The sequence below is a fragment of the Heptranchias perlo genome, chromosome 1 (genome assembly GCF_035084215.1).
Source record: "Heptranchias perlo isolate sHepPer1 chromosome 1, sHepPer1.hap1, whole genome shotgun sequence".
NCBI lineage: Eukaryota > Metazoa > Chordata > Chondrichthyes > Hexanchiformes > Hexanchidae > Heptranchias > Heptranchias perlo.
In genome coordinates this window covers 154,689,312-154,707,588 of record NC_090325.1, presented here as the reverse complement: position 1 = coordinate 154,707,588, position 18,277 = coordinate 154,689,312, and the positions used below count along the sequence as shown (strand labels likewise).

General features: G+C 40.2%; 1 protein-coding gene across 1 annotated transcript in view; it reads left to right on the top strand.

Moving 5' to 3' along the window:
- The window catches only part of glrbb (glycine receptor, beta b), a 224,840-nt gene that overhangs the window by 124,961 nt on the left and 81,602 nt on the right, over positions 1-18,277 (top strand). The window contains exon 8 of the mRNA XM_067992734.1: positions 4,623-4,775. Coding sequence (XP_067848835.1) covers positions 4,623-4,775 — 153 coding nt within the window. The remainder of the gene's footprint in view (positions 1-4,622; positions 4,776-18,277) is intronic.

The following is an 18,277-nucleotide window of genomic DNA, read 5'->3' as shown; positions in this document are numbered from 1 at the left end:
TTTGTACCTATGTACCATGGTTTAACTTGAAGTATCTTAATTATCTCTATAAGGCCTCTTCTCTTTCATTTCCTTTCAAGGCCAAAGTGTCCCAATTTTTCTAGCCTGTTTAGATATATCAGATTTTTGATGTTAGGGGGCCGATTTTAACCCCCAGTGGGTTTCAGGGCAGGCAGGGGGTGGTGTGAGTGCAAAAGGCACTCGCTGGTATTTTAACTCCCGGGTCTTATCTACATGGCATCGGTAGCTGCCTGCTCAAAACGGGCAGTAAGTGGCAGCTGGCAGGAATGGAACAGTTTAGTTACATCTCCAAATTTGCTCAATTTGCATTACATTTCTGAAACCATGTCATTTATATAGGTTATTAGGGGTCCCAGCACTGACCCCTGGGCTACTGCACTCAGTACCTTCCTCATGGAAAGGTCTTCAGAGGACAAAATGGAGCTCTGAATGGCAGCTTCCCATAACTGTTTGGAAGGAGGTTACTGGTTTTGCATAAAGTTGGTATGTAGATTAACTGGAGAGCTAACCAGCTGTTCTCACTGGGCTCAACATATAATACTGTGCAAGGTGACCAGTTAGTCAGTGTACCTCTTGGTGTTTCCAGCTTACATATGCAGCTTGCCATAGACATTTTCAATGGTTTGATGGACAGCTGCATATCTTCTTCTAGTAGGTTCCAGATTGATGATAGAGGCGTCAAAGGACGAGTACCTAGCTCATGTCTAATGTGCTCTTGGTCCGTTGAAACAGACCCTTTGGCTTCTAATCTGTGTCCTAGAAAAGGCCCTATGAAGAAATGGCTGAACAAATGATGGATTTGTTAAAGGAAATTCGTGTTTGACTAACTTGATTGAGTTCCTTGATGAAGTAACGGAGAGGGTTGATAAGGTTGGTGTCGTTGATGTCGTGTATATGCATTGGATGAAGTACCACATAATAGACTTGTTAGCAAAATTAAAGCCCATGGGTTTAAGGGGACAGTGGCAGCATGGATACAAAATTGGCTAGGGGACAGAAAGCAGAGAGTAGTGGTGAACGGTTGTTTTTCAGACTGGAGGGAAGTATGCAGTGGTGTTCCCTAGGGGTCAGTATTAGGACCACTGCTCTTTCTGACATAGATTAATGACCTGGACTTGGGTGTACAAGGTATAATTTCAAAGCTTGCAGATGATACTAAACTCAGAAATGTAGTAAACAAAGTGGAGGATAGTAACAGACTTCAGGAGGACATACACAGACTGGTGAAATGGGCAGAGACATGGCAGATGAAAATTAAAACAAAAGTGATGCATTTTGGTAGGAAGAATGAGGAATAAACTAAATAATACAATTTTAAAGGGGGTGCAGGAACAGAGAGACCTGGGGGTGCACATGCACAAATCTTTGAAAGTGGCAGGACAAGTTGAGAAGGCTGTTAAAAAAGCATATGGGATCCCGGGCTTTATTAATAGAGGCATAAAGTACAAAGCAAGGAAGTTGTACAAAACTTTTATAAAACACTGGTTAGGTCTCAGCTGGAGTATTGTGTTCAATTCTGGGCACCACACTTTAGGAAGGATGGCAAGGCCTTAGAGAGGGTGCAGAAGAGCTTTACTAGAATGGTGCCAGGGATGAGGGACTTCAGTTATATGGAGAGATTGGAGAAGTTGGGGTTGTTCGCCTTAGAACAGAGAAGGCTAAGGGGAGATTTGATAGAGGTGTTCAAAATCATGAACAGTTTTGGTGGAGTAAATAAGGAGAAACTAGGTTCGGTAACCAGAGGACACAGATTTAAGGTGATCTTCAAAAGAGCCAGAGACGACATGAGGAAACATTTTTTTACGCAGTGAGTTGTAATGGTTTGGAATGCACTGCCTGAAAGGATGGTAGAAGCAGATTCAATAGTAATTTTCAAAAGGGAATTGGATAACTACTTGAAGGGAAATAAATTACAGGGCTATGGGAAAAGAGCATGGGAATGGGACTAATTGGATAGTTCTGTCAAAGAGCTGGCACAGGCACAGTGGACTGAATGGCCTCCTCCTGTGCTGTACCTACTATGATACTAAGATGGAGGGTCTTCCTGATATTCTTCAGCTTAGTGTGGAATCTGGTTCTTGGATGACATATGTATAGTGACTGTTATTGATTTTCCTTCACCAAGGATTCAGTGCCCTCTTCTGCCTAATTAGTGTTCTATTTTAAGAGGATAATTTCCTCAGGTTTGGATTAATTTCCTCAGATTTGGATTCTGCAGACCCAACATGAAGACACATGAAAGACATTGTTTGGTTAGTTGCTTTGCTTTACATGTGCAATAGAAATGCCTATTGACTGCTGCAGGGATCATAGAAGCAAAGAACGATAGCCCAGAGCGGCGAATGAACGGTGCCTGCCACTTGTTAGACTTGCATCTTCCTATAAAATGTTCTTTTTTTTTTCATTGCATGTTCCTCTCTTGGGGCGCTGAACCCAGTATGGTGCCCTCTACAGGGCATCTGGGACCTGTGTGAACAGGGCAAGCAACTGTCTATCCCCATAACCAATCAGATTGAAGCACACAGGCAGAGCCAGGAAGTGTAAGTTGGAATAGTGAATTCAATGTCAGATCAGTTATAGAAAACGAAATAAAGAGAGGGTAAGAAATATTGAATTAAAAGACATAGATAAAAGAGACAGAAAGATAAAGTTAAAGAATAAAAATTAAAAACATTTTTTTTTAAACTGTCCAAAAATTAAAATCAGAAGGAATGAGACATTTTTAAAAATAAATTTTCAGTGCCAGAGAGGTTGTTGGTAGTCATAAAGACTTAACACACTGTTAAAAGTGTGTTTAGATTTAAATAACTTGACGTACCTTTTTTTGGCGAGATTAGTACGTACTCACGGCGTCTCTACAGCAACTTCACACTCTTCCATTCATTTGAGTCAGCCGGCGAGATGTCCTGCCTGTGCAGCTTTTGGAGGAGCAGGACATCTGGTAGAGCATCTTCCGGATTTCCGTGTTTGACTGCGCATGTGCAGTCACCGGAAATTGCTCTACCATTTGCACTGAAATAACAGTGAGCGCTGTTAGGCTTGTCATTATTTTCAGAGCAAAATCCGGCCCAATGCATGCAGTTCAAATGCAGGAGAGGAGCATGGTCATAGGATTTTTCCCATGACTAAATGAATCAGCATGTAGATTAAGTACAAACATTGCTTGCACACTACTTCTAGTGTCTTAAAAAGTACTGAGGTATATTTGCAATTTTCCACCCTGGTGTAAAATTGACATTGCAGATTGACCCCCATTATGGAAACCATCCAATTTTATTTTCTATTGATTTCAATGGAAATTAAAATTCGGGTGGTTTCTATAATGGAAGGACGATCCGCAATGCCATTTGTATGCCCAAGCAGCAGGTTAAAAATCTATCCCATTGTATTTTACACAGTTCTGAATGTGGAGTTGTTGTCTTTCTCATCAAAAAGTTTGAATTGTTTGTCAACCATGAAATCAGACCAGCTAAGACTTTTTTGATCATTGATAGATTAACCTAATCCTCCACACTTTGAGATATGATCCAACCTCTTTCACCCTTTTGTATTTGGGAGAACACATCTGTGCCAATAAAGCACTTTTATGCTTGATGAGGTTTTTTTGACAAGAATAAACAGTTCAGGTTATGAAACGAGCCTTTGCATTCTTAAATTAACTTCCATTTCTTGTCCTTTCTTGTTCCCAGTGGAGAACATCAGATTTGTTACCAGAGGTAAAGCATCTCATTGCCCCTTGTTGAGACATTAAATCTGAATAAATTCAATTGGTTGTCTTAAATTCCTGCCTGTGATAAGTTTAAATGGTGTGGACATATAGAATGTGCAGGGTCTCCAGTTGAATGATAAGTGCACAACCTACTAAAGTGCCGTACCACCCTACAGACTGAAAAGATAAGTTTAAAAAAGTTACTTACCTTGAGGTCGTATGTAAAAAAAAACTGAACAGAGCAGGCCCAACTCCTGCTCCGCTCAGCACCAACCAATTTCACTAAAAGGTTCTTAACGGGCATTAGGCCTCTCATTAACATACTTAAAGGGGCTAATTCCTATTTAAGACCGCGGCCAGAACGCCTGAAAATCGTCTGAGGCCAATATGGCGTAGGACATATTTCAGGCGTTCTTGGGGCAGAGGGCCAATAGCCTTGCGAAATTGGTCATTTTTTGCCTCAATATTCCGCCTGCAAAACGAGCACAAAGAGGACCAATTTCTACCTCAGTGTTTTGTCATTACAACTAAATTTATGCTTTCCTAGCTATCGGTGGATAATTTTAACTAACCCAGTCAATTTAACTGTTGAAAATGAAGAACAGTATTATTCTCATTATATTAAGCTACAGTTTTATATATCATCATATTTAGGAAGAATGTAACTAACTCTGGGATTTTTTTATTATTAAGTAGGCTCCTACCAAAATACTCTGACCAGTTTCAAAATTGTTGAAACTATAAAAGCAGGATTGTTTCCCATTCAATTTAATGATCCTTTCTGCTTTGAAAATGGATTCTCTCAGTATACTAGTTGCAAAATTTCTATTAAATATTTCACTTTTATTGTAGAAAATAGTATCTTTAATCATTTACTTTGTTTTTATTAAAGGATATTACACCTGTGTGGAAGTGATATTTACATTAAGAAGACAAGTTGGATATTATATGATGGGTGTTTATGCTCCAACTCTTCTGATAGTTGTCCTTTCATGGCTGTCATTTTGGATAAACCCTGATGCAAGTGCCGCAAGAGTGCCTTTAGGTAAACCAAATTAGCACTGAAACTCATGCAAATGATCACCTCCTCCATTGTTATTACAGAAAGTAATTCCACATTTCCACAAATGTTATTGACTGATGTGCCATTGTATATCTGATTGCATAGCAAATTTCGTGAGAGGTCATTTGATAAATTAGATGTTTCAAAGGAGTAAAATAAGGATAATGTAAAATTACTATTTTAAATGTTAACTATTTTAAAAACAACAACTATCTGATTGTATGGACACTGCACATTCAAAGTCATTTGGAAATAGGCATGATTGAGGATCTCCACATTGGATACTCTATTGTAATAGAGTACTTAACGGTCATCTAGTACTGGGTGTCATTAATTGCATGGAGATATCTTGTGTACTGTTTGAAGTGGACAGCGATTCTTGGAAGACGGAGACGATTAGAATATCAAGGTATTACCATAGAAAAGATACAGCACAGAACATCAACATTGGCAGAAACTGTCCTTGAATAGCTAAAATGGACTCTGCCTCTTCTATACTGATAATGGCCAATTAAAGGGCTCATCGTGTGATCTTGCCCTGTCTATATATAATTTTCAGGTAGAGTACAGGCATTCATCCATTATTACTTAAAAAGAAGAAAGCGAGGGAACAGAGAACCTACATATTCTTCCACATATTATGTCATATTAAAGTTGTTACTTATTTTCTACTGTTTTTGCTACATAAGATAGTGACTCATGCTGGTTTACAGTTCCACAGCTGCTAGCCACTCTCCACTACTTAACCAAATGTGATTTTTCAGATGTGCTAGACAATGAGTGTTGGCTATTTATGTGTGTGTATAGGCGAGGAGGGATGGGGGGTGGGGCGTTGGTGAGCATGGCAAGCACAAGCATCTCCAATCCTGTACTCATCCAACAAGAGTAAGAACCCTTGCTATTTTTTTTTCTCCTCTCTAAGCCAGAACACTGAGACTAACTAAGAACGGAAGATTTGCATGTTACAGTATCCGATCATGTCTCTCAGAAACATCCCAAAGTGCTTCACATACAGTGAATTACACTGAAGCACTGTTATAACATAGAAAATTGTGGCGTAACCACCAGGACTTAGATTGGTTAACTCACTATGGCCCAATATTTTTATCTGGGATTTTGCTGGTCTATCTTGCTCAATGTCACATCATACAATGCATTTACCCACATAGCAATTAACAAAGCAGAAAAAAATCATTAATTTTCCAAAGTCTAGTGTTTTTAACGATCCTTGTTTTAATTACATCTGTAGGGGGTGGTGGTGTGTGTCAGCTTCACCTCTGACTTCTGAGCGCTCCCACTCCCTGGGTTCTAGACCTTGGACTTATTTGGGGGTTGTGACAAAGTGCAGCAGACAACTGGTTTTGGTGCAAGAAACTTTGACCTTTATTCAAGAGAGAAAATACAACACAACAATCTTAACACTCTAATAAAATGGGGAACACTTCAGTACACACGAGGGAAATTACAGTAGAAAGATACCTCACCCCTCCCAATCCCACTGTACTAGCTAAGTTGGACTCTAAAGGGCCAGAGATAATGCTCACCAAACGAATCCTTGACAGTAATTCACCCAGAGGTAAGTCAGAAATAGATTGTAGAGTGGAAACTTTGCTGATCTTCGGTTTTCTACAGAGTTTGTTTTCTTTGGTCTCGGTGGCCCAGTATTACCCGGTTGGTTGGTGGTAATATTCGGTTGGTTGTTTCGTAAGGCCCTTGTTGCCGTGAGGTGTCTGATGGTCGCTGGGGCTGTTGCTCTGGTTTCTTCTTGTGTGTCGGCCTGCTTCTAGAGCTGCTGTCCTTCCCTGTCGAACTGCTCTCCTTGTTGTTCGCAGGAAGCTGCCCTTCCTTCCAGAGACAGGCAGAACAAGACAAGCAGCCAGCAAGAACCAGAGAGAGAGAGCGAGAGAGGTTTTGAGTTTCCACTTCTATATCCCCTCCCTTACAATGGTCTTCGTCACTTTTAAAAAAAACACTTCATGTCTGTTTAAACAGTTCTTACAAAGTCCTTAAGAATCTTTGATGGCTTTTTGATAGTCCCTCATCATGTTGCAATTGTTTCTCCCGATGGGTCATTGTTAATTCCGATTTTTAGAGCTTGTCACACAAGGCTTCCTTTTGTATCCAACGCCCTAGGTGTTGATGGGTTTTGCTTTAAAACAAAGGCATGGCCCCACCATGTCTGGAGCAGTTGCCTCTTTCAATGGCCGACTGCCTTTTGAATTAGTGCTGAGTGTCGACCACCTGCTGTAGGTTTTGGATTAAAACAGAGACATGTCTGAAGCAGTAATTCTCCCACATTCCATGTGTGTGTTGTGGATTTGTCTGGTGACCTCTCACCTATCCTTCCATCTTAGGATTTCAGTCAATGGCCAAAGTTTTCCCATACTCAGGGGTTTTTAGGGTTTTTCTCCGAGTTTTGGGGGATCTGTGAATTTTGAGAATCTTACACATCTGTAGGGGAAGAAAATTAAATCAACAATAAATGCTAAGGGTCACAAATACAATGTTATCTAAAAACAAGTGGATTTGTGTATACCCTTGCTTTTATTTGCCATTGAAAATTTTATTGCATTCCTATAATAAAGATTTGCAGAACTGACTTTTTTTCACTTTATTGTACTTGTTATAATTTTCTCACTTTGTATTTTTACATTCCTCCCCTCTTACCTGCTTGCTTTGTCAAATTTCCTCCTCCAGCTATGAAATAGGAAGGAACTTGCATTTATATGGTTTATTTCACATCCTGAGGATATCTCAAGCATTTCATAGTCATAGAATTACTTTTAAAGCGTAGTCATTGTTGTTTTGTTAGCAAGGTGGGTGGTTTGGACCTCACGTTTCCATTTTCACCGTCAGTACTGATCCAAGATTGGCCAGGATGAGATGCACTTCCATCTGGTATAGTTGGTGCTACTAATTTTTCTTAACCCCTGAGGCGAATTGTATCATTGCTTCTCATCAAGCAGCTGGGAAAAAGAATTGCTAAAACTTAACCCTTGAGAGCCGATGAGTTCAAGCATCAACGCTAGCATTAAAACTCAAACCCTCTGGTTCTTTAATATTACTTTTCTAAAGCTATGCATGAAATATATAAAAGCTTACACAGAAATTAATGAAGTTACAAATAATAAGTCATCCACATGTTTATTAATTTCACTGTGTAAGTATTTTATTGATTTAATTCATATGGCCAAACTGGTCATAATCTTCCAAACATCCATAGATACGGGAGTGATGCCAGAGGACTGGAGAATTGCAAATGTTACGCCCTTGTTCAAAAAAGTGTAAGGATAAATCCAGCAAATACAGGCCAGTCAGTTTAACCTCAGTGGTGGGGAAACTTTTAGAAATATAGAAAGGAAGATGGTAGCTAAAGTAAACATTGGTCCCTTAGAGAATGAGACTGGGGAAATAATAATGGAAAACTAGGAAATGGCAGAGGAATTGAACAGATATTTTGTATCTGTCTTCACAGTAGAAATGATGTGGAGTTGTCGGTGATGGACTGGGGTTGACAAATGTAAAGAATCTTACAACACCAGGTTATAGTCCAACAATTTTATTTGAAAATCACAAGCTTCGGAGGCTTTCTCCTTCGTCACCTGAAGAATTCACAGTAGAAGACACTAATAATATACCAATAATAGTAGAAAATCAAGGGGCAAAGTGGAGGGAGGAACTAAAAACAATCACTAGAGAAAAAGTACGAGGTAAACTAATGGGTCTAAAGGCTGACAAGTCCCTTGGACCTGATGGCTTGCATCCGAGGGTCTTAAAGGAACTGGCTAGAGATAGTGGATGCATTGGTTGTAATCTTCCAGAATTCACTAGGTTCTAGAAAGGTCCCAGCAGATTGGAAAACCACAAACATAATACCCCTATTCAAGAAGGGAGTGAGACAGAAAGCAGGTAACTATAGACCAGTTAGCCTAACATCTGTCATTAGGAAAATGCTAGAATCCATTATTAAGGAAGTAGTAGCAGGACATTTGGAGACTCATAATACAATCAAGGAGAGTCAATATGGTTTTATGAAGGGGAAATCATGTCTGACAAATTTATTAGAGTTCTTTGAGGAAGTAACAGGCAGGGTGGATAAAGGGGAACCAATGGATGCAGTATATTTGGATTTCCAAAAGGCATTCGATAAGGTGCCACATATAAGATTACTGCACAAGATAAGAGCTCATGGTGTTGGGGGGTAATATACTGGCATGGATATAGGATTGGCTAGCTAACAGAAAACAAAGAGTCAGGATAAAAGGGTCATTTTCAAAATGGCAATCTGTAACTAGTGGGGTGCTGCAGGGCTCAGTACTGGGGCCTCAACTATTTACAGTATATAGCAATGACTTGGATGAAGGAACAGAGTGTCTTGTGGCCAAATTTGCTGATGATACAAAGATAGGTGGAAAAGCAAGTTGTGATGAGGACACAAAGTGTCTGCAGAAGGATATTGACAGGTTAAGCGATTGGGCAAAAATTTGGTAGATGGAATATAATGTGGGAAAATGTGTGAAGTCATCCACTTTGGGAAGAAAAATAAAAAAGCAAAATATTATTTGAATGGAGAAATACTACAAAATGCTGTGGTACAGAGGGATCTGGGTGTCCTAGTACATGAAACACAAAAAGCCAACATACAAGTGTAGCAGGTAATCCGGAAGGCAGATGGAATATTGGCCTTTATTTCTAGGGGGGGATGGAGTATAAAAGCAGGGAAGTCATGCTACAACTGTACAGGGTTCTGATGAGACCACACCTGGAGTACTGGGTACAGTTCTGGTGCCCTTATTTAAGGAAGGACATACTTGCATTGGAGGCAGTTCAGAGAAGGCTCACTAGGTTGATTCCGGGTATGGAAGGGTTGTCTTATGAGGAAAGATTGAACAGATTGGGTCTATACTCATTGGAGTTTAGAAGAATGAGAGGTGATCTTATTGAAACATACAAGATTCAGAGAGGATGTTACCCCTCATGGGGGAATCTAAAACTAGGGGGCATAGTCTCAGAATAAGAGGTTGCCCATTTAAGACGGAAATGAGGAGGAATTTCTTCTCCCAGAGGGTCGTGAATCTTTGGAATTCTTTACCCCAAAAAGCTGTGGAGGCTGAGTCATTGAATACATGCAAGGCTGAGTTAGACAATTTTTCAATCAGCAAACGAGTCAAAGGATATGGGGAAAAGGCAGTAAAGTGGAGTTGAGGTAAAAATCAGATCAGCCATGATCTCATTGAATGGCGGAGCAGGCTCAAGGGGCTGAATGGCCTACTCCTGCTCCTATCTCTAATGGACTTATGACAGTAATCCAGAACAGAATTAGTAGTCACTTGGACAAGTGTGGATTGATTAAGGAAAGCCAGCATAGATTTGTTAAAGGCAAATAGTATTTTTGATAAGGTAATAGAGAGGGTAGATGAGGGCAATACAGTTGATGTGTATATGGACTTTCAAAAGGCATTTGATGAAGTGCTGCATGGTCAGCATATCATCAAGATTGTGGACCATGGAATAAAGGGGGCAGTAGCAACATGGATACAGAATTGGCTAAGTGACAGGAAACAGAGTAGTGGTGAAATATGGTTTTTCAGACCAGAGGGAGGTGTTTAGTGGTGTCCCCCAGGGGTCAGTGCTGGGACCACTGCTTTTCTTGATATTTGTTAATGACTTGGACTTGGGTGTACAGGGCACAATTTCCAAATTTGCAGATGACGAAACTTGGAAGGATAGTAAAAACAGTGAGGAGGATAGTAATAGACTTCATGAGGATATAGACAGGCTGGTGGCTGGGGCAGACATGGCAGATGAAATTTAACATAGAAAAATGCAAAGTGATACATTTCAGTAGGAAGAACGAGAGGCAATGTAAACTAGAGGGCACAATTCTAAAACTGATGCAGGAACAGAGATCTGGGGGTATATGTGCACAAATCGTTGAAAGTGGCAGGGTAGGTTGAGAAAGCCATTAAAAAAGCATACGGGTTCCTGGGCTTTATAAATAGAGGCATAGAGTACAAAAGTATGGAAGTCATGATGAACCTTTATAAAACACTGGTTCGGCCACAACTGGAGTATTGTGTCCAGTTCTGGGCGCCGCACTTTAAGATATGAAGGCCTTAGAGAGGGTGCAGAAGAGATTTACTAGAATGATTTCAGGGATGAGGGACATTAGTTACTGGAGAAGCTGGGTTGTTCTCCTTGGAGCAGAGACTGTTGTGAAGAGATTTGATGGAGGTATTCAAAATCATGAAGGGTCTAGACAGTAGATGGAGGTATTCAAAATCATGAAGGGTCTAGACAGTAGAATCTATGTTTTCCGGTTCTTGACCCTTCTGTCTAGACAGTTCCATTGACAGAAGGGTCAAGAACCGGAAAACATAGATTTAAGGTGATTGACAAAAGAACCAAAGATGACATGAGGAAAACTTTTTTCACACAGCAAGTGGTTAGGATCTGGAATGCACTGCCCGAGGGGGTGGTGGAGGCAGATTCAATCATGGCCTTCAAAAGGGAACTGAATAAGTACTTGAAAGGAAAAAACTTGCAGGGCTACAGGGATAGGGTGGGGGGAGTGGGACTAGTTGGATTGCTTTTGCATAGACTTGATGGGCCGAATGTCCTCCTCCTGTGCTGTAACCTATGATATCTTTAAAAGTTAAACCTAATAACATCCCCTTCCATATATTATAGAATTATACCGCACAGAAGGAGGCCATTTAGCCCATTGTGCCTGTGCTGGCTCTTCAAAGAACAAATTAGTCCCACTCCCCTGCAAATTTTCCTTTTTATGTAGACATCCAATTCCTGTTTGAAAGTTACTATTAAATCTGCTTCCACCATCCTTTCAGGCAATGCATTCCAGATCATAACTTGCCGAGTAAAAAAAATTCTCCTGATCTCTCCACTGTAATTATTTACAATAATTTTGTCAATTAGTTTTTCCCTATTTACTCTATCAAAACCCTTCAATTTTGAACACCTCTATTAAATCTCCCCTTAACCTTCTCTACTGTAAGGATAACAATCTCAGCTTCTCTAGTCTCTCCAGGTAACTGAAACCCCTCATCCCTGGTACCATTCTAGTAAATCTCCTCTGCACCCTCTAAGGCTTTGACATCCCTTCTGAAGTGTGGGGACAAGAATTGGACATACTACTCTAGCTGAGGTCTAACCAGTGATCTATAAAGATTTAGCATAACTTCCTTGCTTTTGTATATTTTGTGCATGCTGGCTAATGTTTCCATATTAAAAGTGCCTGACTTGTCAACTGAAACTTCATTCTTTTGAATAAGCTCTAGAATCAAAATACAGCATAGAAGGAGGCCAATTCGGCCCACTGTGCCTGTGCCGACTCTTTGAAAGAGCTGTCCCAATTAGTCCCACTCCCCAGCTCTTTCTCCATAGCTCTGCAAATGTTTCCACTTCAAATATTTATCCAATTCCTTTTGAAAGTTATTATTGAATCTGCTTCCACCACCCTTTCAGGCAGTGCATTTCAGATCATAACTCACTCATGTCACCTCTGGTTCTTTTGCCAAATATCTTAAATCTGTGTCCTCTGGTTACCGACTCTTCTGCCATTGGAAACAGTTTCTCCTTATTTACTCTATCAAAATCATGAAGGATTTTGAACACCTCTATCAAATCTCCTCTTAACCTTCTCTAAGGAGAACAACACCAGTTTCTCTAGTCTCACTATAAAACTGCAGTCTTTCATCCCTCCTCTGCACCCTCTCTAAGACCTTGATATCCTTCCTAAAGTGTGGTGCCCAGAATTGGACAATACTCCAGCTGGGGCCTAACTAGTGTTAAATAAAGGCTTAGCATAACTTCCTTGCTTTTGTACCCATGCCTGTTTATAAAGCCAAGGATCCCTTATGCTTTTTTTAATGCTTTTTTGTCTTGCCACCTTCAAAGATTTGTGTACGTACATCCCCAGGTCTCTGTTCCTGCATTCCATTTCAAATTGTACCATTTATTTTATATTGCCGCTCCTCATTCTTCCTACCAAAATGAATCACTTCACACATCTCTGCATTAAATTTCATCTGCCATGTGTCTGCTTATTTCACCAATCTATGTCCTCCTGTTACTATTCTCCTCACTGTTTACTACATTTCCGAGTTTTGTATCATCTGCAAGCTTTGAAATTATACCCAGTGTACCCAAGTCCAGGTCATTAATACATATCAAAGAGAGCAGTGGTCCTAATACCAACTCCTGGGAAACACCACTGCACATTTCCCTCCAGTCTGAAAAACAACCGTTCACCACTACTGTCTGCTTTCTGTCTCTTATCCAATCTCATATCCATGCAGCAACTGCCCCTTTAATCCTAAGGGCTTCAGTTTTGCGAACAAGTCTATTATGTGGCACTTTATCAAACACCTTTTGAAAATCCATATACCTATCAATCGCACCATCCTCATCAACCCTCTCCATTACTTCAACAAAGAACTCAAGTTAGTCAAACACAATTTGCCTTTAACAAATCCTTGCTAGCTTTTATTTATTAATCCAAATTTTTCCTAGTGCCAATTAACTTTATCCCAGATTAATGTCTCAACGGTTCAGCACCACTGATGTTAGGCTGACTGGCCTGTAGTTGTCAGGTTTATCCCTCTTCCCTTTTTTGAACAGGGGTTTCACATTTGAAATCCTCCAATCCTCTGGCACCACTCCCATATCTAAAGAGGATTGGAAGATTGTGGCCAGCACCTCTGCAATGTCCATCCTTAGGAATATAGGAACAGGAGAAGGCCATTTAGCCCCTCAAGCCTGTTCTGCCATTCAATGAGATCATGGCTGATCTGCGACCTAACTCCATATACCCACCTTAGCCCCATATCCCTTAATACCTTTGGTTAACAAAAATCTATTAAACTCAGATTTAAAATTAACAATTGAGCTAGCATCAACTGCCGTTTGTGGAAGAGAGTTCCAAACTTCTACCACCCTTCGTGTGTAGAAGTGTTTCCTAACTTCACTCCTGAAAGTCCTGGCTTTAATTTTTAGACTATTTCCCCAACCAGTGGAAATAGTTTCTCTCCATCTACCCTATCCGTTCCTCTTAATCTTCTAAATTCCAAGGAATACAAACTTAGTTTGTGCAATCTCTCCTCGTAATTTAACCCTTAGAGTCCAGGTTTCATTCTGGTAGATCTATGCTGCCTAAGTCAAATAATCCTTCCTACAGTGCGGTGCCCAGAACTAAACAATACTCCAGGTGTAGTCTCACCAGGACTTTGTATAGCTGTAGCAGAACTTCCACCCCCTTGTATTCTAGTACTCTAGATATAAAGGCTAGCATTCCATTGGACTTTTAGATTATTTTCTGTACCTGTCCATGACATTTTAATAATCTATGTACATGGACCCCTAATTTCTTTGGACCTCCACTGTTTCAAGCATTTCACCATTTAGAAAGTACTCTGATCTATCCTTTATAGGTCCAAAGTGGATGACCTCACACTTGCCTACATTGAAATCCATTTGCTACAGTTTTGCCCATTCACTTAATCTATTAATAACCTGTGTCATCAGCAAACTTGGATATGTGGCATTTTATCCAGTCATCTAAGTCGTTAATAAATGCGGTGAATAGTTGAGGTGCCAACACAGAACCCTCTGGGGCACCACTAGTCACATCCTGCCAATTTGAATACCTGCCAGTTATCCCTACTCTGTCTCCTGCCGCTCAGCCAATTTCCTAACCAGGTCAATAATTTGCCCTCAATTCCATGAGCTTCAACTTTGACTAACAGTCTCTTAAGAGGGACTTTATCAAATGCCTCCTGGAAGTCCATGTAAACAACATCCATAGACAGACATTCCCTTGTCCACTGTTTTAGTCACCTCTTCAAAAAATTCAATCAGGTTCGTCAGGCATGACCCATCCTTTACAAATTCATGCTGGCTCTCTCTGATTGAACACCTTAAATTTTCAGCCAATCACTCAATCCTTAATTATATACTTTAGTAATTTCCCATCAACAGATGTTAAGCTAACTGCTCTATAATTCCCTGGTTTCCCTCTCTCACCTTTCTTAAATAGCAGAGTGATGCGTGCAATTTTCCAATCTAAAGGAATGGTTCCTGAATTGAGAGAACTTTGGAAGATTATAGTTAGGGCTTCCGCAATGTTCTCACCTACTTCCTTTAAAACCCTGGGATGGAAACCATCTGGTCCTGGGGATGTCACTCTCGTGCTATTACTTTTTTCATTACTGTTAATTTGCTTACCTTAATTATGGCGAGTCCCCATCCCTGATTCAAAATTAGTTTCCTTGGGGCATCCACAATGCTATCCTCTTCCTCTACCGTAAACACTGACCAAGTAATTATTTAACATGTCCACTATTTCCATTTAAATTATCACCATTATCAGTTTTTAAGGGGCCCACATTGCTCAACCACCCTCTTTTCCCTAATACAATTGTAAAAAATTGTGTTGATTTTGATATCCCTTGCAAGTTTCTTTTCATACTCCTTTTTGTATCTCTCCCAGACGCCAGGGGCTATTTTTGTATGCTTTTTCTTTTAGTTTTATGTTGTCCCTTACCTCCTCATTCACAGCTGTTATTTTTGGCAAGTGGAATTAGGGGTATAAACTGGTTCTGTATCACATTAAATTCTTTATTGAACACTTCCACCTCCCATTTTCTGTCGTTTTACTCATTAACAGATTTACCCAGTTTACTGTGGACAGTCTCTGTCTCATCCCATTTAAGTCAGCCTAACCAAAATTTAGAAACTAAGTAGCCAATATGAGTTTCTCCCTTTCAAATACAACATTGAACTCAATCATATGATCACTATTAGTGAAATGTTCATGCACCGTTAGGCTGTTAACTAAATCCAGCTCATTACTCATTAAATCTAATTTGGCCTGCCCCCTTGTTCGTTCTAGGACATTTTGTTGCAGAAAGCTGTCCTGAACACACAAGAAATTCACTATCTTTCTTATATGAGCTCATCTGCTTATTCCAATCAGTATGAAAGTTAAAATCCCCCATTAAAATCACTGCCTTTGGTACATGCTTGTCTAATCTCTGCATTTATACATTCTGCCACTTCATAGCTGCTACCAGGAGGCCTATACACAACTCCCTCTACAGTCTTAAATCTTTTTCTATTTCTTAATTCTACACAAAGTCTCCATTGCCTGCTTACCTCTTGATACATCCTTTCATCAGTGAGGAAGGAAGAAATTACTTCAATAAGGCTACTCCTTCCCCTCTACCAGTTTCCCTATCCTTCCTATAGATCTTATAACCTGGTATATTCAGTTCCCAGTCCTGACCATCTTGCAGCCATGTCTCAGTAATGGCCACCATGTTGTACCCTGTAAGTTGGATTTGTGCCTGCAATTCATCTAATGTGTTTATACAAATGCATGGAGTTTGTAGGAAGAATGCTTATTTGGGCCACACACCCTAACCCATCCTTCTGCTCTAATGTTTTTCTCAAACATTTCTTATTTCTCTCTCCTAATTTAATTATTTACATCTTTTAGTTTTCCCTTTACTTGTAGCACCTAAAGCACAATTTCTGACCATCACTCTACTCTCTTCCTTTTCATATGTTTTCAAATTATTATTTATACTACCATTTTCACCCAAGCCCTTCCCACCAGTTAAAGTCCTTGTGATCACCCTATTTATCCTTTCCGCTAAGACCCTGGTCCCAGCCCGGTTTAGGTGGAGCTTGTCACAGCAGTACAGCTCCTTGTTCTAGTACTGGTGCCAGTGTCCCATGAAATGTAACCACTCTTTTCCACATCACTCCTTCAGCCACATGTTCACCGCCCTAATCTGCTTATCCCTACACCAATTTGCACATGGCTCAGATAATAAATGTAAAGTAAGATTATAACCCTTGAGGGCCTGGTTTTTTTTAAGTTTAGCTCCTGGTGCTGTCTGGACAGGACCTCTTGCCTACATTGTTGGTCCTGACATGGACCACAACAACTGGATCCTTCCCCTCCCTCTCCATTATCCTTTCAGGCCAGTTCAAGATATCCCTCACCCTGGCGCCAGGTAGGCAACAAACCATATGGGACTCAATCTTGCTTACAAAGCAGGCTCTCTGTCCCCCTAATTATTGAATCCCCTACAACTACCACAACACACTTCACCTCCTCTTCCTCCCTTTGGACAGCCGCCTGCTCCAGAGTACCATGGTCAGCATTCTGTCTGTCCTTTCAACAGTCTTTATCCTTATCCACACAGGTAGCAAGTACATTGGACTTGTTGAATAAGATCAGTTTCTGCAGATTCTGGTTCTCTATCTCACCTGGGTTCCCCTTACTCTATACACCATCAGTCACACCAACCCCATTGTGATCCTAAATGGGGTCTGGAGCAAGCTGTCCAGATACTTCTCCCCCTCCCTTGTGCCAGAATGACTCTCACGGGCACTCCAGTTCAATGACTCTGAGCTAGAGACATTCAAGACAGAGACATCTACTGCAGATGTGTTCACTCAAGACAGTCTCAATGTCCACAAATTCCCACATACTCCAGTCCTGACACACAACCTGATCTCCCATATCTTAGGCTATGTTTATTTATAGATAATTGCTTTTTAAGCCTATTGTGGGTTTTTTTTTTCCATTTTTTAAAATTTAGTATCTCCTTCCCCCTCTACACCTAATTCTCAAGTTCACAGTCTAATCACTGTACTTCAGCAGCTAACCCTCTATTTTATACAGCTTTTGAAAACAATAGTTACAACAGCTCAATCAGCTTCCAGCTCACAGTAATTACCTTCTATTCAGGCAATCACTTACAGCTGACTGGTAACTGTTAACTGCCACTGACTTGCAGTTTTTGTCAACCATTAACGAACTTGCAGTTTCTTTTAAAGGTTTAAAGTTCTAAGTTACATTTTAAACTAAATTTTAATTTCAGTTCACCCACTACTTTAACAGAGTCCCACTCTCATCAAATTCTCAAGTTCTCACTTGGTTCACGATCCACTCTCTTTGCGATGCCGCTCTGTGCTTCACCCTTACTTCCCTTAGCAACCTAGGATGCATCCGATCCGGACCGGGTGACTTTTCTACTTTGAGTACTGCCAACCTTTTAAGTACCTCCTCTTTATCTATTTTTATCCTATCCAATTTCTCTACCACCTCCTCCTTTACTGTGACATTGGCAGCATCCTCTTCTTTAGTGAACGCAGATGCAAAGTACACATGTAGTACCTCATCCATGTCCTCTGCCTCTCTTTTTTGGACCCTAATCAATGCCACCCTTCCTTTGACTACCCTTTTACTATTTATATGTTTATAATAGACTTTTGAGTTTCCTTTTATGTTACCTGCTAATCTATTCTCATATACTTTCTTTGTCCCTCTTATTTCCCTTTTCAGTTCCCCCTGTATTTTTTGTATTCAGCTTGGTTCTCTACTGAATTATGAACCTGATATTTATCATAAGCCTCCTTTTTCTGTTTCATTTTAATCTCTATATCTTTAGTCA